At 41.6% G+C, this 14,373-nt stretch overlaps 1 protein-coding gene and 1 long non-coding RNA gene across 10 annotated transcripts in view; one reads left to right on the top strand and one right to left on the bottom strand.

The window, feature by feature from the left end:
- MTUS1 (microtubule associated scaffold protein 1) overlaps positions 1–14,373 on the bottom strand; it is a 203,572-nt gene that overhangs the window by 8,677 nt on the left and 180,522 nt on the right. For all 9 annotated transcript variants that reach the window (XM_070459996.1, XM_070459997.1, XM_070459995.1 and 6 more), the window contains one exon: positions 1,450–1,664. In XM_070459996.1, coding sequence (XP_070316097.1) covers positions 1,450–1,664 — 215 coding nt within the window. The remainder of the gene's footprint in view (positions 1–1,449; positions 1,665–14,373) is intronic.
- Positions 1,619–9,566, top strand: LOC139032598 (uncharacterized). The gene is made up of 2 exons (XR_011485146.1): positions 1,619–4,537; positions 9,075–9,566. It is a non-coding gene; the product is annotated as an uncharacterized lncRNA (long non-coding RNA).

A 14,373-nucleotide genomic window follows, 5' to 3' on the forward strand; every position in this document is an offset into this window, starting at 1 on the left:
TTCAAGTCTAAAGGGCTACCAGGCACATGTAAAGCTGAAATGAAAACTTGATTTTAAAAGGAAGCAAGCAAATTAAAGAGAGGTTTAGGATGTACTATGAAGTGAAAAACACAAGTTATTAAACAAGAAAAGAAGAAATGCAAACCAATGTTTTAGCAGTACCAGAATGCTTACAAAGGGATTCTTTCTGTGTAGTAGGATAAAGGGATGTTTTATTTTTTTAAATATATCTGAAAAAAGCCCCAAAAACATTAATTTGAAAAGATACATGCACCCCAATGTTCATAGCAGCATTATTTATAAATGCGAAGGTATGAGAGCAACCAAAATGTCCATCAACAGATGAATAGATCAAGAAGACGTGGGGTGTGTATATATATATGTATGTATGTATATGTACATGTGTGTGTGTATATATACCCACAAACAATGCAATACCATGGAGGCATTAAAGAATGAAATTTTTCATTTGCAGCAACATGGATGGCCTTGGAAGGTGTTATTCTAAGTGAAATAAAGACAAATACTATATATACCACTTATATGTGGAATCTAAAAATTACAGTAAACTAGGGACTTTAACAAAAAAGAAACAGACTCACAGATATGGAAAACAAACTAGTGGTAACCAGTGGGGAGAGGGGAGGGAGAAAGGTAATATAGGAGCAGGGAAATAAGAGGTACAAACTATTAGGTATAAGATAAGCTACAAGGATATATTATACAACATGGGGAATGCAGTCACTGTTTTATAATAACTATAAATACAGTTATAATCTTTAAAAATTGTGAATCCCAATCTTCCAATTCATCCAACCCTCCTTCTCCCACCCCTCTTGGTAACAGGAAGTTTGTCGTCTACTTTCGTGACTCTTTCTGTATAGCCAGTATTTTATAATAACTGTAACAGGAGTATGGACTTCCTTGTAGCTCATGTGGTAAAGAATCCGCTTGCAATGCAGGAGATCTGGGTTCAAGCCCTGGGTCAGGAGAATCGTCTGGAGAAGGGAATCGCTGTCCACTCCAGTATTCTTGCCTGGAGAACCCCATGGATAGAGGAGCCTGGTGGGCTACAGTCCATGGGGTCACAAAGAGTCAAACATGACTAAGTGACTAACTTTTACTTTCAACCTTTAAAAATTGTGAATCACTATATTGTAATCCTGTAACTTATATAATCTTATACAGCTGTATTTCAGTTAAAAAAATTTTTAAAGGGTTGTTTAAATTTTATCTTTTTTCTTTCAATCTTTCACTCAACATACATACATTGCTTTGATCATAAAAATTTACTTTAAAAATTGTTTCATTTATTTAAATTAAAATGAAATTCATCAAGGGACATCCAACAAAGAGAAGGTCATCGTAGGAAGACCCTCATCAGACAACAGTTAGAATTGAAATTAACAGCAATGGCCAAGCACATGCTCAGGTTCTAAAAGTACAGACCTGCTCCTGCAATTGAGTTTTGTATTTCTCTGCTTCTTCGATGTAGATATTCTGAAGCTTTTCACATTCCCCGGTGTAAAATTCTTTAAGCCGATTCTCCAGCTCCGTTAGATCAGTCTGGTGCTGCTGGTTTAGCTTCTGGACAAATCCTTCATAAGCTATTTGCAACTCATTCCTGGCTTTTTCTAACTTCTCACAGGTGGTTGAGACAGTGACTGAAAAGAGATGGAAAAAGGAAAGAGAAGATGACACTCAGCCTGCTAGCTGGCTACATCCGTAACACTCACACACAGCTGTGACTCGCAGGGCATAAACACGGGGCTCCCAGTGCTCATTCTCTCGGGACCGGATTCTCAACCATAACGTGCAGGAGAAGGTTAGAAGGGTAAAAGGGAAGGAGAGGACGCGGTCTCTGGCAGCAAAGGGCCAGCTGTCCATCAAGCAGTAGGAGAAGTCCTGGGGCAGAGCCGGGTTCCAAGTGTGGGGCACCTCCCATGTGCTGACCAATCAGTGCAGGGGCCTCCAGGAGGAGAGGCTCTGATTGGCTGAGGTGTCTGAGGCAGGCCAGCCCCTGGGGGGGGGGGGGGCAGCTGAGAGAGAGAAGGGATGGAGAAGGCAAGACCACAAAGGAGAAACCGACTTTAAGCTTGCATGTGATTGGAGTCAATGTAGGCTCATGACTTCAAAAATACAGTAAGAAAAACAGAATAATAGATTATATGGAACCCGAACCACCGGAACATAAAAACTTTAGGGAAAACACACTGAAAAGCTACACTACAATGTGAATAAATTGAAAGGTTAACATTGTAAAAAGGCAAAGAAATTTGATAAATGTAATTTAAAATCAGACCAGCCTAACATTTCACTACCACTACCCAGAACAGAACTATTAACAATACCTTGCAGAACTTGCACATGAATAAATACCCCCACACATGCTATAATAAATCCTGAAAGGGGAGAAAACACTTGCAAACAAAGCAATAATAAGGGATTAATCTCAAAAATATACAAACAGCTCATGCAGTTCAATATCAGATGAACCCAATCAAAACATAGGCAGAAGAGTCAAATAGACATTTCTCCAAAGAAAACATACAGATGGCCAACAAACACATGAAAAGATGCTCAACATCACTATTCAGTTCAGTTCAGTCGCTCAGTCATGTCCAACTCTTTGAGACCCCATCGACTGTAGCACACCAGGCTTCCCTGTCCATCACCAACTCCTGGAACTTACTCAAACTCATGTCCATTGAGTGAGTGATGCCATCCAACCATCTCATCCTCTGTCGTCCCCTTCTCCTCCTGCCCCCAACCCCTCCCAGAATCAGGGTCTTTTCAAATGAGTCACCACTTCACATCAGGTGAAACTCCAAAGTATTGGAGTTTCATTTTCAGCATCAGTCCTTCCAATGAACACCCAGGACTGATCTCCTTTAGGATGGACTGGTTGGATCTTCTTACAGTCCAAGAGACTCTCAAGATTCTTCTCCAACACCACAGTTCAAAAGCATCAATTTTTCGGCACTCAGCTTTCTTCATAGTCCAACTCTCACATCCATTCATGACTACTGGAAAAACCATAGCTTTGACTAGATGGACCTTTGTTGGAAAAGTAACGTCTCTGCTTTTAATATGCTGTCTAGGTTGGTCAAAGCTTTTCCTCCAAGGAGCAATCGTCTTTTAATTTTATGGCTGCAGTCATCATCTGCAGTGATTTTGGAGCCCCCCCCCAAAATAAAATCTCTCACTGTTTCCATTGTTTCCCCATCTATTTGCCATGAAGTGATGGGACCAGATACCATGATCTTAGTTTTCCATGAGGTATCACCTCACACCAGTCAGAATGGCCATCATCAAAAAAATCTGCAGACAGTAAATGCTAGAGAGGGTGTAGAGAAAAGGGAACCTCTTACGCTGTTGGTGAGAATATAAAATGGTACAACCACCATAGAGAACAGCATGGACATTTCTTAAGAAAATAAACAAAAGAACCTAAAAATATTACTACCATATGACCCAAAATATACCCAGGGAAAACCATAATTCAAAAAGATACATGCACCCCAGCGTTCATAGCAGCACTATTTACAGTATCCAACATGTAGAAGCAGCCTAAGTATCCTCTGACAGAGGAGTGGATAAAGAAGATGTGGTACATATATACAATGGAATATTACTCAGCAGTTAAAACGAACAAAACCATTTGCAGCAACATGGATGGACCTAGACATTGTCATACTGAGTGAAGTCAGACACAGAAAGACAAATATCATGTAATATCACTTATATGTGGAATCTAAAAAAAAGGAGGGGTACAAATATTTACAAACTAGAAGTAGAGACATAGATATAGAAAACAAATTTTTGATTACTTGGAGGAAAGGAGATACATTTGGAGATTGGGATTAACACATATACACTACTGTGTCAACGGGTAACTAGTGAGAACCTACTGTATAGCACAGGGACTCTATTCAACACAATGACTTGTATGGGCCATGAATCTAAGAAAGCATGGATATGTGTATCACCGAAACACTTGGCCGTACAGCGGAAACAAACGCAACGTTGTAAGTCAACTCTACTCAACACAATGACTTGTATGGGCCATGAATCTAAGAAAGCACGGATATGTGTATCACCGAAACACTTTGCCGTACAGCGGAAACGAACACAACGTTGTAAGTCAACTCTACTCAACACAATGACTTGTACGGGCCATGAATCTAAGAAAGCACGGATATGTGTATCACCGAAACACTTTTCCATACAGCGGAAACGAACGCAACGTTCTAAGTCAACTCTACTCAACACAATGACTTGTATGGGCCATGAATCTAAGAAAGCACGGATATGTGTATCACCGATACACTTTGCCGTACAGCGGAAACGAACGCGACGTTGTAAGTCAACTCTACTCCAATAAAAAGTGAAAAGAATCATTTCGCGGGAAGTGTGACTTTGCACTTGTCCAGCCTTCCTTCACCTACTAGGGGAAAGGTGTGCTGCCGTACCTGTAAGGAGGACGTACATTCTCCACACCCTAGAGTGCCCATGGATTCATGCAAAATGCGTACAGGTAAGTCTGTTATAAAGTAATCCTTACCCTATTTTGGTAAGGAATATGTATTTCTGGAGTAGTGGAAGGAAAAGGATTATTTCACAGAGAAAAGGAGATTTACATAAATGATTATGCTACCTAAGTAAAGGGAAATTGGCTGGCTCCTGGGATGAATTTTGGACAATCATGTAGACTTGTTTTCTAGGGAATATGCCACATGGCAGTAGGAATTCCAGCCCTTGTCCCACGTCAGTATTCCTCCAGAGGTAAAATAAGTCATACTGAAATCATGACATGCGTGTGTGTGTTCTCAGTCCCGTCTGACCCTTTGCAACCCCATGGACTGTAGCTCACCAGGTTCCTCTGTCCATGGAATTTTCCAGGCAAGAATAGTGGAGTGGGTTGTCATTTCCTCCTGGGAATCTTCCCGACTCAGAGATCAAACCCATGTCTCTTGCATCTCCTGCATTGGCAGGTGGGTTCTTTACCAATGGGCCACTAGGGAACCTTTCAATGAAAAGCAAACTGTCTGCTAAGGAGAACCCTTAAAATTCAAGTAAGCCCACAAATACTTACTGAAGGGGAAAGGAACTAACAGGACTACAAAAACAAGGTGAGAACTACTAACTGATATTAAGGGAGAACACGTATTCCACCACAAGCAATGATGAGAGGCCGCACAGTGCCCCGTGGGAACTAGAACGTCTCGAGGCAGAACAGTTGGAGAGAAGAGTCCGAAAGGCAGGTGGCGATCAGATGATATAGACCATTGGCTTCACTGATAGCTCCAGCCTCAGGACTAAATTTGGGGAGTTGTTCTTTGTCTTTAAAAGAATTTACTAAAAGATAACAGTCATGCTGATTGCTACAAAACACCCTCCTCAGATCACTAATCATCAAAGGACAAAGAAGTGATTCAGGGAGACAAATGTCAGCCAAAGAAGTGAAAGCTGAGTTGGCCAAAAAGTTCATTTGGGTTTTTGGTAAGATCTTAGGGAAAAACCAACACAAACTTTCTGGCCAACCCAATATTCACTTCTGCTGCCTTTCCAAAATCATACAAATGAAATTATAGGGCCACAAGCCTCCTTGGGTGAATTCCACATTCTTCACGTGAAAGTAGGAGATAGAAAACTATACTGCAAGCTGTCAGCAAAGGCATCAAGAATAGCTTTTCTAGGCAGAGAGCTCTTGATTTCACACAACCTTTTGACTTAATTCCCTTGGGATTTCACGTGTCAGCAAAATACAAAAGAAAACAAAAAACAAAAATTCTAGCTCATCTGAATGCTTGTATCTGAGATAAAATGTCTATATGGACCAAAAACTAGAAGAGCTTCTGTGGGGAAGTTAACAGTAACACCTGCTGGATTTCAACACATCTGCTTGTCATCAAACGACAGTCTGCATGTTTGACTTGAAAATAAAATAGATGGAAATCTTCTCACATTGGTGGCTGAACAGGGTGTTTCCTGTTTTTTTTTAAAAAAAAACTTAAATAGTGTTTGACTTTGTTGGCCTGTGTGTGTGAGCTGAAAGAGGACAGGAGGGAAGGAAGGGGAAAGTGGAAGAAAACAGCTGGGGGAGCGGGGTTAGGGCAGGCCGGGCCCCAGGTGGTGATGTCAGCCTGCAGCTGTGGGGAACAGCTGGTTCATAAAGCCATCTCTCACATGAAGGGCTCTGCATTGAGCGAACTGGCTGGGGCTCCTGGGGAAGCATTTATTTGGCATAAAGACTCATGGGATACTTCTTTTCTGAAGGACACGCATGTCAACACTTCATCAAGGGTTCTCGGGACCCCTCTAGGCGCCCCACACTTGGGGGGGGGGGCGGTGTGGGGTTCTCCAGCTTCCGGCCTGTAATTATCCTCATACTTAGGCTGGGAGCAATTCCTAGGCCCGCTGGCTCTTTCTCCTGTTCTCCGTCTGTCCCTTCCCTGCTCATTCTCCAGGTTTCCTTTCATGGTAAGTCAATTAATCACCAACACAGCCAAACCAAACATAAATCTCAGAATCGGGACTAAGCAAGGAGTTTTTGCACAGATTCAGGCAATACTGTCTTCATGAAGTTACTGCACAGACAGAACATCTACACAGTACAAAGTGGTCCCTCTCTCCTTCCCTGGTGGCTCAGATGGTAAAGAATCTGCCTGCAATGCAGGAGACCCGGGTTTGATCCCTCGGTCTGGAAGATCCAATGGAGAAGGGAACAGCAACCCACTGCAGTATTCCTGTCTAGAGAATTCCATGGACACAGGAGCCTGGTGGGTTATATAGTCCATGGGGTCACAAAGAGTCGGACACAAGTGAGTGACTAACACTTTGTCCTTGCTGTTGTAATTATTCTATTAGGTGAGTTTTAAAAGCATGTCTATGATGGGGCACCAACGAGACCACTGCCTGTACAGAAATCATGCACATGCTGGTAAAATGAGAGCGCCCCTGAAGCAATCTACCCATTAAAACAAGAAACAAATTCTTCAGAATCAAGAAACACAGAAATGGACTCATTTACAAGACGGGCCCTAGAACATATCACCACATTACATTTGACAGGTTGACATTTTCAACCTGAGATGAACCAGGCCAGAGAAGAACCCAAGGGCAATGACAGGACAGGAAAAACAGAGACACACTCCCCTGACAGCTTAAAACGTGGAAAATTGGGCAAGGGAAAAATATTTCAGAAATGGTGAAAAGCTTGAAATCTTTCCTTTTCAATTATCTGGATGCCATCTAGAGAAGGCACAATGCCAGAAATACCTTTGACAACAGAGCTGGTTTCATCATGGCCCTTTAGCCGTTTACCCGGAGGGGTGAAGTCCAGCTGTTACCTAATTGGTCCTGGAGGCCTTATCTAAGAGGAAGAGGTCAGGCTTGTATTATTTCCATCTCATGGAGGCCAATTGCCCTTTGGTGACTAATGAATGTACTGTTTACAAAGAAAAACATTACACAACCATGGCCCTAAATTGTTTGTATTCTTTCGAAATGGTACAGAGGTTTTCTTAGTTTCTGTATCTGAGCAGCAGGCTTCATCTTGAGACAACTGGAAATATTTTAATTCTCAGGAACACAAATAAGATGTGTTAACAGATGACAATAAAATACTTATCTCAGCCACAGCACTTAGCTGCTGTGTGATATGAGCAAAACACTTGAGCTTTCTAAGCCTGAGTTTCCTTATTTTTAAGATGGAGATAATATTCATGTGTTCCCTGCACAATTAAATAAAACATATGTGGGAGTGCCTGGCCAGGTGCCTAACTAGAGTAAGCATGCAACAAATGTTACTATTACTAGCCTGTTGCAAAAGTCCACCAATTCAAATGGGTTTGAAGAGTCCTCAAAGACAGACACTCTTGGGGGATCTTTGACAGAATGTGATTGTTACAAAGTAGCGTTGCTTGTCTAGTATTCAAAGAAGATAGACTGAAACACATCTCCCCACACCCCCACGGATAGGGTGCACACCCACTTTGGAAGTTCACTTTCTTACATGATTGTTCTTGACATTATATGCCATAGAATTTCCCCAACTTTTAGGTAATTTTATCTAAATTGGGCATAAAATATGAAAGAGAAAAAGGGAAAAGAAAACTGGGGCAGAGGTAAGGTCACTTGGAAGATCGCACAGTTTCACGATGCCCTCTAGATACCATGACAGAAAGAACAAACAGGAAAGCGAGATGATGTCACCCTCCGGCCGTGTGCCCGCACCATCTGTACATGCTTCCAGCAGGCCTGCTGTGGCAGCCGCCCCTTCCCTGAGCCAAGTTCCCCTCTCTGCCCCACCCAGCAGGGACAGGAGATGCTTGGTCCAGCCTTTCCTGCCTTCTCCAGATCTCTCTCTGGCCACCTCACCTGCTTTTATTTCTGGCACCTTCTACTTCTCTCTTGAACAGCACACACTTCTCAGGACAGACATGATTTTTTAAAAAAACAACTTATAACTGTGGAATAATTTTAGATTGATACAAAAGGTACAAACAGTACCAAGAGTTCCTGTATACCCCTCACCTCACTTCCCCAGATGTTACCATCTCATTAAATATGGGACATTCCTCAACTGTGAGGTTTTAACACTGGAGCAATTACTGTTAACTCTGCTACAGACTTTATTCTGATGTTACCGGTTTTTCCACTAACACCCCCATTTTTAAGAATGACCACTTGTGTAATAATTTCAGATGTTCAGAGAACCTGCAAAGATAGACTAGTTCCCAGAGACCTCTCTCCTCACTTCCCCTAAGGCTGATGTCACATATTATGACAGGACATTGGTCAAAACCAACCTGGTAGCTCAGATGGTAAAAAATCTGTCTGCAGTGCAGGGACCCAGGTTCCACCCCTGGATTGGGAAGATCCCCTGGAGAAGGAAAGGGCAACCCACTCCAGTATTCTTGCCTGGAGAATTCCAGGGACAGAGGAGCCTGGCAGACTACAGTCCGTGGGGTCCCAAGAGTCAGACAGGACTGAGTGACTAACATAAGAAACCAATACTGGCACAGGATTATTAACTAAACTCCAAGCTGTGTCCTTTTTTTCTGTTCCAGGCTCTGAAGAAGGAATTCACAGGGCCTGGACTCCATCTCAGGCCTGTCCGTGCTGATCCTGATCGAGCTGGCCGCCTCTCCAGTGGACTCTGAACTCTCTGCTTAGCGCCTGTGGGAACGACAATGGAAGGATAAGACCCCCTCCGGACAGGGGAACCTTGAAGATCGTATCCAGGTTACTCATCGCCTAAGAGAAAACATACTCTAATCACCCCTGCCTCCGGACAGTATCTATCGGAATGTAACCACAGGCTTATCGGTTATTAACTGGTTGGAATGTAACCGCAGGCTTATTTGAACACATAACACGTGAATGATGGGGTTATTGTGATTGTATTTACCCTTCCTTTGTAAGCCTCAAGGGATTTGGGGTGGTGGGTTTGGACACGTACACACTGGGTATAAAAAGATTTTCACAAATGCTGGTCGGGGTCCTTGGCTAAGAGGAGACTCTGCCTTGGGCCCGCCGGTATAATAAACTGCATTCCACTATCTGTATTGTCCTTCTGAGTGAGTTTGTTTCCCGGAAAGCATGGCTATAACAGCTCCAACCCCAGACACCACACTGCATTTACCCATCACATCTCCTTCATCTTCTCCAGTCTGTGAATGTGTCTTTCCCTGCCTTTCATCACCTTGACAAGTTTGAAGAGTCAGGCATTTTACAGAATGTCCCTCAGTTTGGGCTTGTCTGACATTTTTTTCTACATATCCCTCTGACCCAGAAATTTCAGTAATAAGAATTTATTTTATTGACATACTCCCACACCTACAAAATGAGGGACATACGAGGCTCTTTACTAGAGCATTTTTTTAATAAGAGCAAAACATGACAAATAACCGAATGACCACCATGAAGAAATTGGTTGAATTAATTATTCCATTATAATATAATGGACTATTCTCAAAAAGTAAAATAATTTCACTGCTGTTTAAAAAAGGACTGAGAAGTTTGTTGTGTACTGATCTTTAAGAAATGCAAAGCAGAAAACAAGGTGTAGAACAGAATGTATAATACACTGCCACGTGAGTATAAAAAGAAGGGAAACATTTATGTTAGCCTACTTCCCTGTACCCCAGCCCCAGAACCATCAATGGGGACACAGCCTTCTGTCATAGTAGCACGATTAATTCATTGCATTATTCTTTGAAGGGAAATCTGCTCATGATACCCTTCTAGGACAAGTGACAATGATGGTAACTCTCTGAAACTAGGGTTTAATCTGCTTAAAATTGGAGATTACCAAGTAGCCCTTTTTAAAAAGTAATATGCTACTTAGTGGGAGGCTGGTGCCCACAAAACTGCAGAAGGCCAGGGGCCTACCCCATCAACAACTAGCATGTCCAGTTTTCCGCAGATCGGTTCCCTGATGTGCCAGGCAGTACTCAACACCCCCTGCTCTGCTAACCTTAGAGTCAGGTGAGGACAGAGTGAAAGGGTGCTCTATTGTGTAGAGTGAGTCTTCACAGACTGTCTGCAGAAAGATCATCTATTCATGAAAGCCCCAGGTTTTGCTCTCCAAAGGCACTGCTTTTTCACAAGACCAAGAAATCTGGTAGCTATGTGGGAGAGACAAAGGTCTGTCTCTAAATTTCAAAATTAGTTAAGAAAGAGCTTTCAGATTGCTCTTGGAATGATATGAATTGACAAGAACTGATTTCAAAAGGCTTCCATGAATCACACACAACTTACTACGAATGTCCTTTCACAAACTGCCTGCACCATCAAATCCATTCTCCCATACATAATACCACCTTCCCCTTAAAACTCAGTTATTTCAGGTAATATAATCATGTCTTGAGTTAATAATACAGACATTATCTGAAATCTCACTCTGCTAGACCAGAGAGGGAATGGACGTGGCAAGACTGGCTCTAGAACTCAATCCACTCAGCCCTTTTCAGTGCAGGTCCTGCAGCACAGAACACGGAACCTGATTACAGTGGCAATTTTCTCAACTTGAAATGCATTAAAAGAGAAGTTCATTCATTCACACAATGGACACCTCAGAGGAGGTGTCGCAGAGGAAAAAGGCTTAATTCTCTAGTGGAAGCAAGAGGGTCTGCAAGGTAGGGTAGATAAAAAAAAACACAAAAAACAATATTCCCCCCCCCCTCACACACACACGGATTAGTCCTGACGAAATCTGATTTGCATGCAGGATGAAGGTCTGGCCTAGTCATAGATCTTAGAGAGGTGCCAACTGGGCCTCCATGGAGCCTGAGGCTCTCCCTGCCAATAAACGTTTGAAAAGGCTCTGCTGTTTTTCAACTGACTCACTGGCCAACAACACGCTGCAAAACAGATGCTCTCATCATCAAACTAGCAAACATTCCATGCACCAATCAAAACATTTTAGACTTGAAAAGTGGATCTGAGTCAAAAGTCTGGCTGAATATAACCAGCATAAATGTTCCAAGCTTCAGGCCCGAGGCAAGTGAGTTAAGACTTTAAGGAAGTCACACTTCAATCAAAAGAATAAAGGTTCTTTTATTCTAATAAAAGAACAAGTTAACATAAATGTCAATAAAAAGGTGAGTCCGATACTATTCTGCCTGTCCTCCCTGATGATTCATTTTCAGGGGTCAAAGTTCAAAGAGGCAGGTCAAAGTTACTGATCCACAAATTATTTGGAAGCTTAAGTATGAGAATGAACTCAGTTCAGTTGGAGCTCTCTGGTATTACTCTCTTACTGTGCTCACTTAAGTCTTACATATATTTTACACTAAATAAACAACATCCTGGAAGCTAGAGCACTGTCAGAGTGTGGTCCAGGGAGCACTTGCATCAAGTCACTGGGATGATCATCACAGACTCCTCCATCCTAAGTCACCCAAGTCAGAACTGGGACTCTGCTTTTTAACCTGGCCTATTTTATTACACAGTGAAGTGTGAGAACCACTGTTCCAGACAAATGATTTAAATCAGGGAAAACCAAACATATCAGAATTAAACAAGGACAAGTGAGGAAAAAGATCGGGACAAAGAAGAAGACTCAAGAGGCTTTCAGAACAGACATGCTTAGTAAATATTGTGCATTGTTACAGGTGAAAGGACATAACGTTTCATTTACTGAGACAGCCAGCCAAGTCTAAGTTTAGGACAGACAGATGTGGATAGAAAAAAAGCAAGCCAAGTATGAGACAGAATCCACTCCATCTTCAACCAACTCAGTGAGATAAATATTTCTGTTTTGGATCTCTTATTCTTAGAGAAATGCAAATCAAAACTACAATGAGGTATCACCTCCCATCTGTCAGAATGGCCACCATCAAAAAAATCCACACACAAAAAAAATTCACAAACAATAAATTCTGGAGAGGATGTGGAGAAAAGGGAACCCTCGTGCACTGTTGGTAGGAATGAAAATTGCTATAGCCATTATGGAAGACAGTATGGAGATTCCTTAAAAAACAAGGAATAAAACCACCATATGATGCAACAATCCCACTACTGGGCATATACCCTCAGGAAACCAAAATTTAAAAAGACACATGTACCCCAATGTTCACTGCAGCACTATATACAATAGCTAGGACATGGAAGCAACTTAGATGTCCACTGACAGATGCGTGGATAAAGAAGCTGTGGTACATATACACAGTGGAGTAATACTCAGCCATAAAAAGGAATGCATTTGAGTCAATGCTAATGAGGTGGAGGAACCTAGAGCCTATTATACAGAATGAAGTAAGTCAGAAAGAGAAAAACAAATATCATATATTAATGCATATATACAGAATCTAGAAAGATGGTACTGATGAAACTATTTGCAGGGCAGCAATGGAGATGCAGACACAGGGAACAGATTTATGGACACAGGGAGGCGTGTAGGAAGGAGAGGATGGGACGAATGGAGAGTAGCATGGCACCATACACTAACATATGTAAAATAGAGAGCCAGTGGGAATTTGCAGTATGACCCAGGGAACTCAAACTGGGGCCCTGTAACCATCTAAAGGAGTGGGATGGGGCGGAAGGTGGGAGGGAGGCTCATGAGAGAGGAGACATATGTATACTCAAGGCTGATCCATGTTGATGTATGACAGAAACCAGCACAATATGGTAATTATCCTTCAATTAAATAAATTTTTAAAAAAGAATTCTGTTTTGGCATACAGTTGGTTTTCACTGTATATATTAATAGATTTTTCATTAAAGCCCACTTCAAAAATTACTTCTGGAATTCTGCAACTCTAAAGTGACTTAACTGTCGAAGAGTTTTAAAATTATTCTAAATATACAACCTTGTTAAACCATGACTGTACACAAAACCGTGTCAGCAAAGAGCTGACTCATTGGAAAAAACCCTGACGCTGGGAAAGATTGAAGGCAGGAGGAGAAGGGGACGACAGAGGATGAGATGGTTGGATGGCATCACTGACTCAATGGACATGGATTTCGGTAAACTCTGGGAGCTGGTGATGAACAGGGAGGCCTGGTGTGCTGCAGTCCACAGGGTCACAAAGAGTCAGATACAACTGAGTGACTGAACTGAACTGTAGACAAAACCAGTGAAAGAATTAACACATTCCATAAAGGTGTGAGGGATATTCAAGTTCACAGGCACAGTTAAGTGTTGATTAGACAACGTGTACAGTGCTTTAGGCAGAGCCAAGTCACTTTTCTCTAGTACATAAAAAGATTTTTTCATCTAATAATACTTCTTGAACTTTTGACTTGAATAAAAAATTCCAAAAGTAATGATCAATGCAAACTGGTGGTTCATAGCCAATGATTTCTCAATCTTTCAAATATTTGGTTGCACCATGGTTTCTTTTTTGTGATCAACAGGTGTTTGGTGGTCTAGTCATCCTGGGTTTTTATCCAGGGGCTTTGCTTTTTAATACTGACCTTAAGAAAGTTACATAACTGTTAAACCTCAATTTCTTCCTATCTCCCTTTTTTTCTTTCTATAAAATGCAAACCAGTAGACTTAGAGATGAACACTGATGTTAGGAAAGAGCAGGCACTCAATAAATGCTGTTGCCAAACCTACCATTTTTACATGCAGAAGGCAAAGTCAACTATCTTTTATGCCATTATTATAAGAAGCCAGGAATCTTTGCTGAATAAAAGGGTTAAAATTTCATTTGTATCATGACATAAAAACAATTAGGGCAAGATGTGAGTTAGCTATTATTTCTGATGGCTAAAGAATAATTGTGAAATACAAACTAACCTTTACTGATTTAGATTAAAAATGTGATTCCATTCATTAAGGTTAATAAAACAATAGGAACCGCAGAGGATCATAATTATGGCTCCCCATTACACCAACATGACCCTGGAAAGAAT

The sequence above is a fragment of the Odocoileus virginianus genome, chromosome 32 (genome assembly GCF_023699985.2).
Source record: "Odocoileus virginianus isolate 20LAN1187 ecotype Illinois chromosome 32, Ovbor_1.2, whole genome shotgun sequence".
Taxonomy (NCBI): Eukaryota; Metazoa; Chordata; class Mammalia; order Artiodactyla; family Cervidae; genus Odocoileus; species Odocoileus virginianus.